The sequence below is a fragment of the Phoca vitulina genome, unplaced genomic scaffold (assembly GCF_004348235.1).
Source record: "Phoca vitulina isolate PV1807 unplaced genomic scaffold, GSC_HSeal_1.0 scaffold8, whole genome shotgun sequence".
Lineage (NCBI taxonomy): Eukaryota > Metazoa > Chordata > Mammalia > Carnivora > Phocidae > Phoca > Phoca vitulina.
Window position 1 is genome coordinate 65201484 of NW_022589711.1, and position 15326 is coordinate 65216809.

The window sequence follows — 15326 nt, forward strand, 5'->3', positions numbered from 1 at the left end:
ACCACACGCTAGATTTTTGAATCTCCCCCTCTTTCCCCCAAACCCAACTACATACCACCAGCCATTGGGTACTAGCCATATTTGGCCGGGGTGGGGGAGGTGGCGGTGTTGGAGACAGCAGCAGAACAAGGCAATTCTCTGAAGAAGTTTACCCCGGGAGCCCTTAGCACCAAAACACTCAGATACTGGGAATCGGTCACAGAGCACAGGTAAAGAGGGTCTGCAAAGGAGGGAGCGTGCAGACACCTCTGAAGGCCTGTTGCCTACGAAGGTAGTAGAATACAGCCTGCTCCTCACTCCGCTCGCTTGGCTTATCAGTCTAACGGTGCTCAGAATACCTATTTGTAATATGCTCAGTGTGAAAACAGCCAGTTACTATGATGGATACATAACAATGAGGAAGTGGTTTGTTTTTTCTTTCCCATACACACAAGTTCTGACCTCCTTCATTGAATGCCTTATATCTCTAATAATGGGAATATACAGCTTTACTTTAACTTCCTGTCTCCCCCTTGTCTCTTAGTGTTTGCTCTGAATGGTAACCTTGTTCTGCAGAGGGCTAGAACGTCCATTTTTCGGCTTGATAAGCTGCAGGATCCCTGTTGGAGCCAGTTTGGTCTGCCCTTGTAGTGCAAAGCAGCCATGATACGTAACCGAACGAACTTGTCTAGGTTTTAATGAAATTTTATTATAAGGACACTAAAATCTGAGTTTTGTATGATGTTCACATTCATAGGTCTTCTTTTGATCCTGTGTCGTCTTTTGATCCTCACCCCCAGCCAAATGAAACGCAAAAACTACCCTTGGCTAATGGGCCGTCGCGTCCACACTGCTCTAAATCCAGTGCTGTGTGCTCTGTTGCCTCACCCAGTTACTTGCTGCCACTGTGTTAATCTGCATTACTAATTAGAGAGCCTTTGCACCTTGCGGCAGGGGGAGATGAAAAGAAAGACTCTCCAGTCATACCAGAGCTAAAGTAACTATTAATAGCCAGCTTTGGGGTGTCTGAGGTTTTAAATTCAGTGACGTAGGTTTGAAGTGATATTTGACAAGAATCAGAAGAAAATGTATTTGCGATCATCTGCAATATTCCACTTATCAGATGGGTGGATTGGAAATTATTCAGCATAACATTTGTCTAACTTGTCATTTACAAAGTCCTTTTCACACGCACCATCTCACTTGATCTTCACAGTATCCTTGTGTATTAAGCTTAAAGGTTTTATCCCCTTTTTTTAGATGAGGAAAATAGCATGAGAGGTTAAATGACTTGCTTGGGGCCCAATGGTTAGGGAGTGGCAGAACCAAGCTCCCTTGTCCATTGAACACTCAAGAGAATTTTAGAAATAAAAGGAAGTATAACATCACTTTTAAAGGTTTACAAATGCGATACCAAGAATGCAGTGCTAGTCATTCATAGAGGAAGCTCTCAGGAAGCCTAGTCACCTGTGTTACTTTCTGTTAGGCTGTGTCTCACATAGAGACAACTGAACGGGAATTTAATATTTGTGATATTTAGATGCCTTCATTTTTAAAAATTCTAAAAATTATAAAGTAAAATGCTTAAGTTCCCGTTACCACACTTAACGTCTGAGCGTGGTTTAAAACTAAAGCTCCTAGCTTTCAGTACATGTGGAATGAATGCAAACCTAGCCCTTTTTCCTTTTCAGCACCAGCACTGGATGTTGATTGGCAGAGCAACAACACCTTTGCTTCTTGTAGTACAGATATGTGCATTCATGTCTGTAAATTAGGACAAGACAGACCTATTAAAACATTCCAGGGACACACGGTGAGTAGCCTTCCCCCCCCCTTTTAAAGTGGTTATGATGAATAAGTAATACTACAGAGTGGTTTTGAAGTATGTATGTTTAAGATCCAAAGAGCAATCCAGTCTATAAAATGAAAATGTGAATATTTACTGTTATTTTTAGAATGAAGTAAATGCTATCAAATGGGACCCAACTGGCAATCTTCTGGCCTCCTGTTCTGATGACATGACTTTGAAGGTAATTCGAATAGTGGGGAGACATGCAGTGGAGGTGTCACCAAGAATGGCTGCTCTGGCCATTTTTAGATCATTTAGAATGTCTCTTATAGTTCCTTGAATGCTTAAACCTGGGTCAGGATTTAACTCTACTTTTTAATAGTGAATCATTGTTTTTTATATTTTATTTTGTAAAGTATTTCAAGTGTTTAAATATAGCAAATAAATTCTACTTAGAAGAGTGTTTGATAGGAATTGTGGTGCTAAGAAACCTGCTGTCTTGTCTTCACTTCTAGAAGGTCATATACTGGTGCAATTAAAGTTTATTTGCACATGTAAAAATTTGACTAATAAGTAACAGATCTTTGTAGCATTTGTGGATTTTGCTGAAATTCTGTGAACTGTATAAATTTGATTTTGTGGTGTGAATGTATATCATCCTTGCTGGGAAGCTGATCTTATAGCAGAGAATGCTTAGTTGGTGAGTGAGCCTTGCTGACATGCCAGCATCGGCAGCTCGACATGGGTTTATGTTTTTCTTGTCAGTGTGACTAAAAGCAAAACTAACACCTTGCACCTGTGCACATCACATTTAGAGAAAAAAAGCATTTTGAGGTAAGGAACAACCTAATACAAATCTCCAGTATTAATGAAGCTTTGAGCCCTTTCCTGCAACATAGTAACTCTCCTGAAAATAATTTTATCCTTGACTCTGCAATGCCCACGACTGCGGATGTGGTGACCCTTAAGATGGAGGAATCATGAGGGAAAACTGCTTTTCCTCCTGTGAACAGACTAAATGTAATCTTGGTAACCTGGTGGGATTTTTCCCTTAAATACCTGCTGTGTTTTTAGTCATACAGTTTTCTCAAGCCTGGGCTCCCTTGCAGACGTTGATAGTAAAAAGGCTTTTCTTAATGCTTTTGTCTGAGTTTACTTTGCATGCACGTGCATTGCAGTCATAAAATGAAAGCCTTGTGGAACAGAGTATGGCACGTATGTGGAGTTGAAAGGCCAGTGGCTGGGGAGTCTACTGAGCAGTTAGAGAAGGTTGGACTAGAAAGTGTTAGCTTTTTGTCCTAACAATAATGAAAGGTCAGAGTTTTAAAGGAGAAACGAGATGGGTCGATATTGTGTAGTGGAGCCAAATTCTGAGAACAAGGAACAGGAGTCAGAAGATCATGCAAAACCTGAACAGTGATTTGAGCCAGGCAGGTGGAGGTGCTGGGTGGGCCTGGTGCTCCAAGAAGAACTCTACCCTTGGCATAAACATTTGGGACTTCTCTGCAGGTGGATGGTCATTCAGAGCCACAGACTTGGATGAAGTTGTGTAGGGAGAAAGGACAGAGTAAGGAATGAGGGGAACCTTAGAAATAGAAAGTCTTAAGAACTTAACTCCCAATAATTACCAGCTCAAGAGGAACAAGCTTCCAAAAGGAAACTGAGGAGGAATGACCCAAAGGGATGGAGAGTATTCAGAGAAGAATGTTTCAAGGGAGGGTGATGGATAGGAGTGGTTAACAGTGGCAATGCTATTGAAAGGTCAAATGAAATAAGTTTTGAAACATATTTTGGGGGCTTATTTATATGGAATTATAAATGTCTAGGATCCAAAAACATTATGGGTTTGCTTCATTATCTCTTATTAGGTACATTGCAGACATGTGAAACACACCTAATTTTTGTGAGCTCTTTTTGTTGTTGGCAGTTGGGTTTTTATGTGTGTTTGTGTTTGGCAAGATTTACTCCCATGTCTTTACTGAATGATTTTGCCAGAAGTACTCTCAGTGTAGGTTTCTTTACCTCTGTACACATAGGTTTTCAACTCAAGCAAGGCTAATTATTCTCTACTCATCATTTTAACCTTATTGCTTTGTTATTTTTCATGGTTGGTTCTGTATGAGTCATTTTCTAAACTTTTATTATGGTAACAAAACTTAACATGAGATCTTTTTAATCAGGCTTTTAAGTGTACGGCACAGTATCGTTATCTATGGGCACAATATTGTAGATTTGTAGAGCTGAAATTTACACTTGTCGTTTTAGCTGGTCCCCCTCTCCTCTTCCCCTCAGCCTCTGGCAGCTACCATTCTTTTCTTGGCTTCCGTGAATTTGACTCTTCTAGATACCGCATATAAATGGAACCATGCAGTATTTGTCCTTAAGTTCAGGAATTCCTTTTTTTTTAAGGCTGAATGATAAATACTCCATTGTATATAATACCACATTTTCTTTATCCATTCATCCATTGATGGACACTTGGGTTGTTTCCATATCTTAACTTTTGTGACTAATGCTGCAATGAACAGGGAGTGCAAATATATTTTTAAGACCCTGAATTCAGTTCTTTTGGATAAATATGCAGAGGTGGGATTGCTGGATAATATGGAAGTTCTGTTTTTATTTTTTTGAATATCCTCCCTACTGTTTTTCATAGCACCTATCATTTTGCATTCCCGCCAACAGTGTACTACAAGTGGTCTAATTTCTCCACGTCCTTGTCAACATTTATTGTCTTTTTTATTTTATAATAAAATCCTAATAGATGTGAAATGATATCTGTAGTTTTTATTTGCATTTACCTTATGGCTAGTGACATTGAGCATCTTTTCATATACCTATTGGCCATTTGTATATCTTCTTATAAGAAGGGTCTGTTCAAGTCATTTGCCCATTTTTAAATTGGATTATTAGGGTTTTTGCTATTGAGTTGTGGGAGTTCCTCATATATTTTCAAAATTAACCCTTTATTTATAGATACATGGTTTGCATATTTTTTCTCCCATTCTGTCATTTATCTCTTTATTGTTCCCTTTGCTGTGCAGAGGCTTTTTAATTTTATATAGTCCCATTTGGCTTTTTGGTTTTGTTTTTGTTGCCTGTGTTTTAGTGTCATACAGGAATATATTATTTGCACGTTGCTTATCTATTTGCCCCTCTCTGTTACAAAATATTTTCTGATTCTAAATCCTAAGAAGAATTTGTAATCTACATCTTTTATTTAAGGGACAGTGTTAAAACTAAAGCCTTAAACATTTTAGGATCATTACCCAAGGGATTTACTAATGTTAAAGTTTGTACCATCTGAAGCTCCCAGAGTTAATCTTAGAACTACAGCTAATTCAATCTTGAAGCCTCAGAATAGTGAACATTTGGAAAGGACTTCAAGCTAATTTGTCATTTTTAAAAGAGAGATAAATATTAAATATATTCTACATTTTAATTTCTTTGCAAATATTCCCTTGATCTGTAATCATCATTCTGGTTATACTGCTGATATTTCAGATTGGCCCAGTAGTATTTTTAAATGTATCCTTTGTATGGGAAAATATAATTACATATGTTTTTCTTTTTTGCTCAGATATGGAGTATGAAACAAGACAATTGTGTCCATGATTTGCAAGCACATAATAAAGAAATTTATACTATCAAATGGAGTCCAACAGGGCCAGGGACAAATAATCCAAATGCCAACCTTATGTTAGCAAGGTAATATTTATGTTTCACTCTTCCTTTTATGAGTCTTCCACACAAAAAGCTTCTAATAAATACGACAGAGTTAGGAAAGATTCCATGAAATGGGAATGTATCCTGCAAAGATTGTTTTTTTGATGGGAACATTTAAACTTGGAGTTTTATTCTTATTTCAGGCCATAATGGATTTTTATATCTGGAGTTAGCAAATATTTACTGATGATATCAGATATTGATTAAAACTCAAGTAATTGAGGCATAGTGCAATAAAGTTTCTTCAGCATTAAAAAAAAAATAAAAATATAGTCAATACATTGTTCAGAACCATGGATCAGTCAATATAAAAGAATTATTTAAAGAGCAAAGGAATACAGTGAATTTAGCTCATTTTGTTTTTTCAATTCAGGGACTCGGAGATGCCCTTAAAGTTCCTTTTCTCCTATATAGCTTTGCTTCCAGAACACTTGCTTCCTAACAGCCCAATCTGCGTCTCATAAGGAATTTGTGGCTAGCTACTAGAAATGGCTGAACATTATAGATTGGGGGTGGGGCATGGGAGTATTTCATTACTTATAAAGTCAATTTTGTTGCCTCCTTTGTCAGTGCATCCTTCGATTCTACTGTTAGATTATGGGACGTAGACCGAGGAATTTGCATCCATACTTTGACAAAACACCAAGAGCCTGTGTACAGTGTGGCTTTCAGTCCTGATGGCAGGTACCTGGCAAGTGGTTCTTTTGATAAATGTGTGCACATCTGGAACACACAGGTATGTCTCAGTTATTTAAATCATCACCTGCTTTCATAGTTACTGAGAAGCACTTGCCTATATAAATTCTCTTTTCTCTTTTGGTTGTCATTCCTTTTATGACATTAGTTCAATCCTTAGTTTTTAAATGAGTACTTTTTTTTAATTTACAAAGACTGAAGCCAGTTGAAGTTAATATTTTCCTAATGTAGACCAGAATTTACAAATAAATTTAGATTCTTGTTTTATTTTTTTTTCAAGTTTGCTGACCTAAAATGTGAGAGTTTAAGATGCATGTTTAGATAAATGATATAGTTTCTTTATTTTTCTGAAAGACTTGTTTTTGAAGGAGTATATATGAGCAATTAATAAAATGTACTAAAGGACAAGATTTTATGGCTGAACACAGTGATTTACCAGGAATAAACTTAAAACTATATTACCTTTGTAGGGACAGTAGTATAGAGAGATCCTTTCCTAAAAATGCAGAAGACAGCCAGTTGCTGTAATTTGTTTCATCTTCTCAACCTTTTTAGTGTTTATGCTCCACGTACTGTTTTTTTAGTAGCAGTCGCTTGACTCCCCTGCCCCATCAGTGATCACTTCTTAGGTGGTCGTAGTACACCCATAATCAGTTACTGTGAGCTCTTTCTTTTTGTGTAGCTGATCATCATAGTTGGTCAGACTGTTCTGCATAAAGCATCATTTTCAAGTATCATTCAAATGGTCCCCCCTAAACACTGAAAAGGTATCCACTGGGAAGTCTTAGAGCTCCCATTTTCTTCTTGATCCCCTACAAGTAACTATTAACTTCTCTTTCATTCTTCCTGACATTTTTTGTGAATAGAAGTTTTAACGTTGTCATTTTTATACTCAGTTTTATTTTTTAATTTATATTTTTAACCCCCTTGGAATTGATTTTTATATGTATAATCTGAGGTAGAGGTCTAATTTTATATTTCTAATGGATAGCCAGTTGTTTCAACACTATTTACCCCTTTGCTGTCTCATAATGCCACTTCTTTCATATACCACGTTCTTATTGTGGTTTATTTATGGATTCTCTTGTACCGCATTGATAGACATTTGTATATACCTGCATCATTAGCATAGTTTTAATAACTAACTTTATAGATCCCCCCTCATTAAGTCTTTTTTCTCCCTTCATTAAAGTTTTATAATTTCTTTATGAAGATCTTTTTTCTTAATTTATTCTGAAGTGCCTTACGGATATTATTGTTAGCCATGAATGACGTCTTTTTAAAAATACATCCCTTTTACTTACTGGTTGTTGGTTGTGTTTGGAACATTACAAATTTTGGCATATTGAAACTGAGTCCATCCACCTCTCTGAGCTTTCTTACTAGTTTTAATAGTTTAGGTTTCCCCTTGACTTCCCTTTAATCTTTTTGTTATAATTGAATAGCAGAGACTTTCTAAATATAATCTATAGATAATCTGCCTGTTGTATACATTTTCAGTCACTTATTTACTCCGTTTGGGTATAGAAATGTAGGATTCTAATGGAGGATACTGGTAGGCTCTTGGGGCATTTGAGCAACTATCCATGCTATTTAGATGTATCACTATTGTGTTATCAAAAAATACCATTTTACTTTTTTAAGTTTGAAAATCGTAAGATGCATCTAGCGAGTTTTTAGTGCAGTCATTGCCTTTTTGTCATATATAAATCTAGTTTTTTCTTTCCTCACTTGGATTATCATCCATATGATATGTTACCTAAGCATTTCACAGGTCAGTTGTTGAAGTCTGGTCTGAACATATATATACAGATTTGAGTACTGCTGTTAATCCATTGATTTTTGTTAGTGTTATAGCTCTAGCTTGTTGACCATGCTATTTTGGTTCAATTATAGCCTAATTTGAGCTTAGAAATTGGTAAGTGCTTTGGAAAGAAAGTTGGTTTTTTTAAACCCCAGAGCTTACTGTCCTGTAGATTTTTACTTTCCTGTACATCAACAGATTTTAGATTTTGTGGTGCCACTCCTTTCTCCTAATTAACCATGGAAATACACTCACAACCCACTATACTCACACTTCATTCATGTTTTAAATTGTAAGAAACTTTAGGTAGGGGGAAAAGAACAGTTGGCCCTTTCTGATGTGATCAGCTGTAGCAGTGCACCTATGCAGTATTAGCCGAATGACTTTGAAGAGGAAGGCAAGGGAAAAGAGAGTTCTGGCTTAGTAATTACATTAGGATTGGCTGTCCAAGGAGGTATTTACAATGTACATGTCTTGCTGCCATGTTTTTAGGTAGATCTGCTACCTCTAGTTTGACCTTTTTAGGTTATCATAAAGCTGAGAGATAACTTCTCTGCCCTGTCAGGGCAGAAAACCAGAAGCATATTTTTCATTATTTTCCAGTTTCTCACCACAGAGCCTCTGATCTTTGCCCTGTTTAATGACTGGTTTCCTAGGAGAATATGTTTTTTAACTGAGTTTTAATTATTCAGTGGGTAGCTGAATGATTTTGGTTTCCTTTTTTTTTTTTTTATCTCCTCTAGTTTAGGGGCTTCTCAGTAAATATAGAGTAACTAACAGACTTACACTGGAATTGTCTTTACTAGTTTATTGTACTTTCTCTTTAGGATATTTTATCAAAGAAATTCTGACTTCATTTTGTCTCTCTACATGTTAGCCAAACTCATGCACCCTTCAACAACAGCAACAACAATTTATTTCAAGTCATGCATTGAATGTTTGACTCCATTGTTAACTGTATCAAAGAGGCCAGAGATAGCTAAGAATGATTATCAGTACTGGAGAAACTGAGTGTGTGTGTGTGTGTGTGTGTGTGATCTGTTGAGATCAGGCAAGTGTTACTTATCATTTTATAGAAGGATCATCATCGCATTTCTAGTGTTTGAAAACTTATAATTTGTTTTGGAGTCAAAGCTAAATTCCATCTCTGATTGCTAGAAATAATGCCATATAATATTTTACCTCAGTAATTTGGATTTCTAATAATATATGTTCCCATTTTTAAGAATCTGTGTTTTCATTTTTAGACAGGTGCTCTAGTTCACAGCTATAGGGGAACAGGTGGAATTTTTGAAGTTTGCTGGAATGCAGCAGGAGACAAAGTTGGAGCCAGTGCATCAGATGGTTCAGTAAGTAGAATGAAGTGTTTCCAAGGGGGTGGGTGTTTAAGCGTAGTAAATAAATGTGGCTTATTGTGGTCGCGACTACAAAAGTCTTCTTTTCAAAATACGTATTATGGCATTGATCTTTTTTACTGGAGGTTGTATATTTTTCATGTTTATTTCATTGAAATAATGTAAACAAAATATAGGCTGTGTTTGCCAAAAGAGTATCTTCCTAACCAAGAAATGGTTATTTTTAATGTAAACCTTTGTTAATGAAATTGAGCGTAGAACAATACCACGCTGAGAGAGATTTGCATTTTCAATGCCTATTTCTACCTTGTCTTCCTTGCAGAAGAGTGTTGGTGGCCCAGGGCAGGGGGAGTAGAGGCAGTTGAGTCCTGCATTGAGAAATGTGTGATACTGAGAGACTTTCAGGATGAGGTTGGCCAACTCTTTATAGAAATCCTAGTTTTGGCTTCCAAAGCTCTGAAGGCAAAGGGAAAATGGAGAGGGTGTTAGCCATTAGCTGTTTTCTGAAGCTGTAGCTTAATATAATCTGAGGTCGCTTTCATTTAGGCCCAAAAGCGCTAGGAAATGGTCCATGTTGAGCATATTTTTTTCTATTTTTTAATTAACAGAGAGTAGATCTTCAAAATTTTAGCCATGGTTCTTTATAGTGTTAGCCCATAGTGGTTTCCTCCATCTCTTAGACGATTTGTCTGATTTCTGTTGGTTAAGTGCCCAGTGCCATGATCATTGTTGCTTTACCAGTTTTGTGAACTAGAAAGTAAAAATAGATTTCAAACTGTACTATAGAAACGTTAAGCTAAAAATGTACAATGAAATTCTTAACACACTGGTTGATTATTTTAATTTCTTACAGGTTTGTGTATTAGACCTTCGGAAATAGCGCTACTAGTTGGAAGCCATGGACCGACTATGAATGTGTACATAGCCAAAATGACTGTCCCTGACCCATGTACTGCTATAGTCCCACTTGAACCATGGCCAGTCCACTACAGCCAAATCTAAAAGAAATATATACATACAGTGTATATAAACAAAATTGCACCCTGAAGATGACAGAATTTTGTCACAGCTTGTGAATTCTGTTCACCAAGTGCTGGAATCTAATCTGCTGTGCCCCTAAAATAGCATTTAGAAGTTTTGGATATGAAAAACAGAAGAGAGAAAGAAATATGCGTTATAAGAGCAGCCCATATGTGTACCAGTTTTTGGATACTAATGACAGCCTTGTTTCTCCCCTTTGAATCAGAAGACACCATGGATTAGATTCTTTTTTCCCTTCGGTAGTTGAGCAGTTTGTATGTACAGAGAAAATGGACTTACAAAAACTCGCAGCAGTAGTTTGTTCTTGCTTTTAAACTTTGTTTTTGGTTTTAGTTTATGGATGCATGAAGTAAGGGAGTGAATCAGTTTCTTGTTTATATTTTTTTCACCTTTTAAACAAAAAATTCTTAAAAATATTTTAATGCATTCTTTTGAAGAGATAGATGTTTGGTACATTTTATGGCTCCCAGAGCATATATTCAGTTGGTGCATGTTGTGGAAGGGGGAATTGGAAATTGAATGAAAACTATATGGCTTTTGGTCATGTCAATCTGTAAGACACATCAGTAAAAGGATATTATGCTCTGTTTTTTTTGTTTGTTTTGTTTTTTTTGTTTTTGTTTTTGTTCTTTTTTGGTGATGTGGCTTAAATGCAATAGTTTCTTTTTTGGGACATATTTCTGCCAATTAAAGACTAGAAGGGCACAATTTTTTTTTTTTTAAATACCATAGAGAAGATGCATAAAAAAAAAATCTTCTGATGTTTTGTAGCCATAACTAAATTATGGTTAAAATGTGCACTATTGTGAAAAGGAGCAAAGTAGGTTTGGGGTTTTTTTTTGTTGTTGTTTGTTTATTTGTTTTGCTTTGTTTTTTAAGAGATTAAAATGTTTCTGGATAAGGATTAGCTTCTCAAAGTGTCCATCATTCTGTGTAGAAGCTTAAATATGTAATGTAACCAAACTCCAGTATTAAAAATCTCTCATGTTGTTTTTCTTTATACAAAGCAAGATAACGGCATATAACACTGCCATTACATGGCACAATGTTTGCTACCTTAGTTTAAAAACAATCTTTAAAACAAAAGACTTGCTTCAAGGTGTTTTTAAATAGCAGTGATTCAGAATTTAAAAAAAAAAAAAAAGTATAATTGCACTAAGCTCCCTGCTGCTCTTATTCTGCGTTCGTGGTACTTGTGACTACATTTTTTTCAAATACGGATAGATTTAAGCTGCTATTTTTTTTTTTCTCAGTAATCACTACTATATCATGTTTTACTCTGTTTATAATATCAAGTATTTTCTGAAAGATATAGGTATCAGAGCAAACCTCTTCTTGCGTTCATGCAACTAGAAGCTAAAATACACAGAATTTACAAATGATGGCATGGGGCTGTGTTTGTACGTGTGACTAACGGGGTTTGTCATGATTAATGTAAGTATCCACAAGTGTCCATTTTGAAGAGAATAGTCAAATTTATATCTCAAAGATTTTAATTAAGGAGTTGCTTATTATTAAGCTTAGCAAATTTATAACACTATTTCCGTCACTAATTGTTTTGAGGCCTTTACTACTAAAATTTTAACCTGTGTTCTAAGTGGAAGTAGAAAGCGATTTAACCCAAGTAACGCAGCTTTGATTTTCAGCATTTGTTGTTTTGCTACATTACAAAACAGCATTGATTGAAGCAAGTCTTGGTTTTACTAAGGTAGGATAGCATTTGCTATTGATAAAGAGAATAAATACACTTACTTTCACAATACATTGTTCTATGTACCCCAGTTATTGTTAGTGGGGACTATGATACTGTAATAATCTTTTTTAAGACTTCCATGCAGAGAGGCAGTCATTCATGATGGTTTTGTGCCAGCTGGTTTTGGGGTTTGGGATCACATTATAGATATTTAGAACTATTACCCTGTGACTTACGTAGGAAACCTAACATGCTGAGTATCTGGCACTTGAAATCCTGCTTTTATTGCTAGAGGTCCACATCTGTGGTTGACCTCTGTTGTTGTTTAAAAAAAAAATAAATAAAAATTTAAAAATCTGTGCAATAATTTTTAAATGTGCTCCCAGGAATAGACACAAATGTTTTGAGTAGGTTTAAGCTGCATTTTCCTTTAGTGATGCATCTGTCAATTGCACTGAATTTAAATCTGAAAGTCAGAGGTGATTACTGATAGTACTTTTACTTTTGTATTTTGATATGGACAGTTTACTCGTTTGCATACAGTTGCTGACTCGCCCCCCCAGCTGATTAAGAGGTAGTCCAGAAGTTCTGCAGTATAGCTACCAGAGCAGACAGCTACACTTTGATGGTATCGTCACCTTTTCCTTCCTTCCTTCCTTCCTTTCTTTTGTTGTTGTTTTTTTTTTTAATCTTTAGCTATTTTACGTAAGCATAGTAGCCACAATAGGACATATGAGAGATTACAAACACAGAGCTCTATTATCCTGAAGTCTTGGGTCTCTTAAGTACAAACCTTCCCGGAGGGTACCCGTTCTGTGGGCTTGGGTTCTTTGTGCGCATGCAGTTGCCTGTTTTGCTGCTGTCCTTGACGTCATCCCTGCCTGCTGATGTGCCACGATGCTGCCCCCACGGACGACAGTAAGACTGCCTCTGCTGTGAGCAGCAGCTTGACTGTAAGAGACCACGTTTCACGGCCTGCATAATTCTGTATTTGAGGTTCTCGGCTCGTTTTTCCTTCCTTTTTTTTCTGAGCGCTTACTCCTGAAGATCAACTGATTGCAGTGGATTTTCCGTGGTGTTCATTGTGTATCGTTGTATAAGCCGCTGTACGAAACTTACAAGGAAAAACAGAAAGGAAAACTTGCATAAACAGAGTACTCACTGATTAAGGTAGAATAAGGAAAGAGCAGCTGTTGCTCTTACACCTCATCCAGGAATAGCCTCTTTTCTTCTCCATGTAGGAAATCCCATACGTTCTTGTATCTGTTCCAGTCCCCGTTTCTGTCACTGATCAGGTACCATCATTGACTTTCAAACGACTTTTAGAAGTGGTGACTTTTAATTTCCTAATAGATTTTAGAGTATATTGAATTCTGTTTTAATTAATAATTCTCTAGGTAAGTATGTTTTAGGATTAAACACCTTTTACAGATACTGAAAGTGCCTCCTTTTGTGGTGTAAAAAACAAATTATGGTGCAAAAAGTAATTATTAGATTGAATTACATGAAGGTTTTTTGCTTTTTGACATATAAAAATGTCAAGAGAAAGGCCAAAGATTTGTACTTTTTCACTTATAAAGCACTCCTTTTTTCCTTAGACTTCTTTCTGTCAAATTAGATTTAATGAGAGAGTACTATTTTTAAGGAGCTATCTGTTTATGTAGAATGATTTTGTTAAGAGTAATGTAAACTATTATTGCATAGAGGCCTGAAGAGGAGTATGCATTTTTGCTATTTAAAGGAATCACAAATGACTGTCCTTATGTGAGCAAAAATGTTAAATTTTACTAGGTAAGCAGAAAAATAAGTCTCAAATGCAGTGCTGTTTACTCTCTTCAAAACCGTTTTCATCAACTTAAGCACATTGTACATTTCTATAGAACCTGCATTTACTCTCACATGCTAAGGGTGGTGCTTGCGTTTGGTGAATTACTGTTGACTGTTTCCACAGAAATTCTATTTCAGTGGACCAACATTGTGGCATGGCAGCAAATGCCAACATTTTGGGGAATAGCAGCAAATCTACAAGAGACCCTGGTTGGTTTTTTTGTTTGTTTTTGTTTGTTTTTCCTTCTGAATCAGCAGGGATGGAAGGAGGGTGGTAGGGAAGTTACGAATTAACTCCTTCCGGTAGTAGCTCTGAAGTATCACATTCAATATCAATTTTTTTTAACATGATTCTAGTTAAATGTAGAAGAGAGAGAAAAAAGAGGAAGTGTTCACTTTTTTAATACACTGATTTAGAAATTTGATGTCTTATATCAGTTCTCAAGTATTAATAGCATTCTTTTATTTCTGCCTTTACGTTGACAGTGTTGAAGCAGGGTGAATAACTAGGGCATCTTTTTCTTTCCTAGTAAACTGTTTTACGATGTTTTCTTTGGAGTTTCTGCATAAGTTCAAGAAAACATTCTGCATGTTGTATCTAAGTCAGATGTACTTATCCATCTCATTAAAAGCAAACACAGACTGCATTTTGTGGCTCTGTGACCCCTAAATACAGAAGCAATTTTCTCCTTTCCTGACTTTGACATTGTAGCTATGATGTTCTCATTTTGATTTTGGCAAATCCTTTGGGTCTAATTCTGTGAGCCTACCTATAGCACTGGATTAAAATGTCTGCATCATTTCTTTAGTTATCCAGTTAACTTAAAACTGTTGTAAAAGTGTAAACCAGCCCATGACAGTTTTTTGTACGTGTTAAAGAACGTTCTTGTTCAGTTTTCATGATTCTTGTGTAAGGAAGACTGATCCAGATGTTCTCTGCTGTCCTGGACCATGTTAATTACACTCATGATGTACTTTGGTTCCACATCACAATGATTTGTCCCCAATGACCCTTTTATCCTTTCTAGGCACATTTTTGTTGTTGTTGTTGTTGTTGCGGTTTCCCTTTGCATTGTATTGCTTTGACAACTGTAATTTGAATCAGATCTGAAAGAGGTCCAGAATAAAATATATTTTGATATTATGTTGGCTGTGTACATATATGAAACCTTTGATATCTATGTAGTTTGTATAGACTATTTACTAGTCAAGTAAAGAGAGAGGGATGCTATTTCTTGTTTACAATTTCTTGTTTACATTTTAATTGCATTTACTCCTCCAATGTTCTATTGTAGAATAAACTTTTTTTGCTCTGAGTTAGCCTTCATGACATATAGCATGTCTATTCTCTCCCACCCTGGTGTTTAATCAGTTATGACAACTGCCATCAGAACCCAAACCACTGTTTTCCGTAAG

General features: G+C 36.2%; 1 protein-coding gene across 4 annotated transcripts in view; it reads left to right on the forward strand.

Moving 5' to 3' along the window:
- TBL1XR1 (TBL1X receptor 1) overlaps positions 1-15054 on the forward strand; it is a 171049-nt gene extending 155995 nt beyond the window's left edge. For all 4 annotated transcript variants that reach the window (XM_032407176.1, XM_032407179.1, XM_032407178.1 and 1 more), the window contains 6 exons: positions 1671-1792; positions 1935-2009; positions 5349-5476; positions 6065-6230; positions 9242-9343; positions 10203-15054. In XM_032407176.1, coding sequence (XP_032263067.1) covers positions 1671-1792; positions 1935-2009; positions 5349-5476; positions 6065-6230; positions 9242-9343; positions 10203-10229 — 620 coding nt within the window. In that variant the 3' untranslated portion in view covers positions 10230-15054. The remainder of the gene's footprint in view (positions 1-1670; positions 1793-1934; positions 2010-5348; positions 5477-6064; positions 6231-9241; positions 9344-10202) is intronic.
- The last annotated feature ends 272 nt before the right edge of the window (positions 15055-15326 follow it).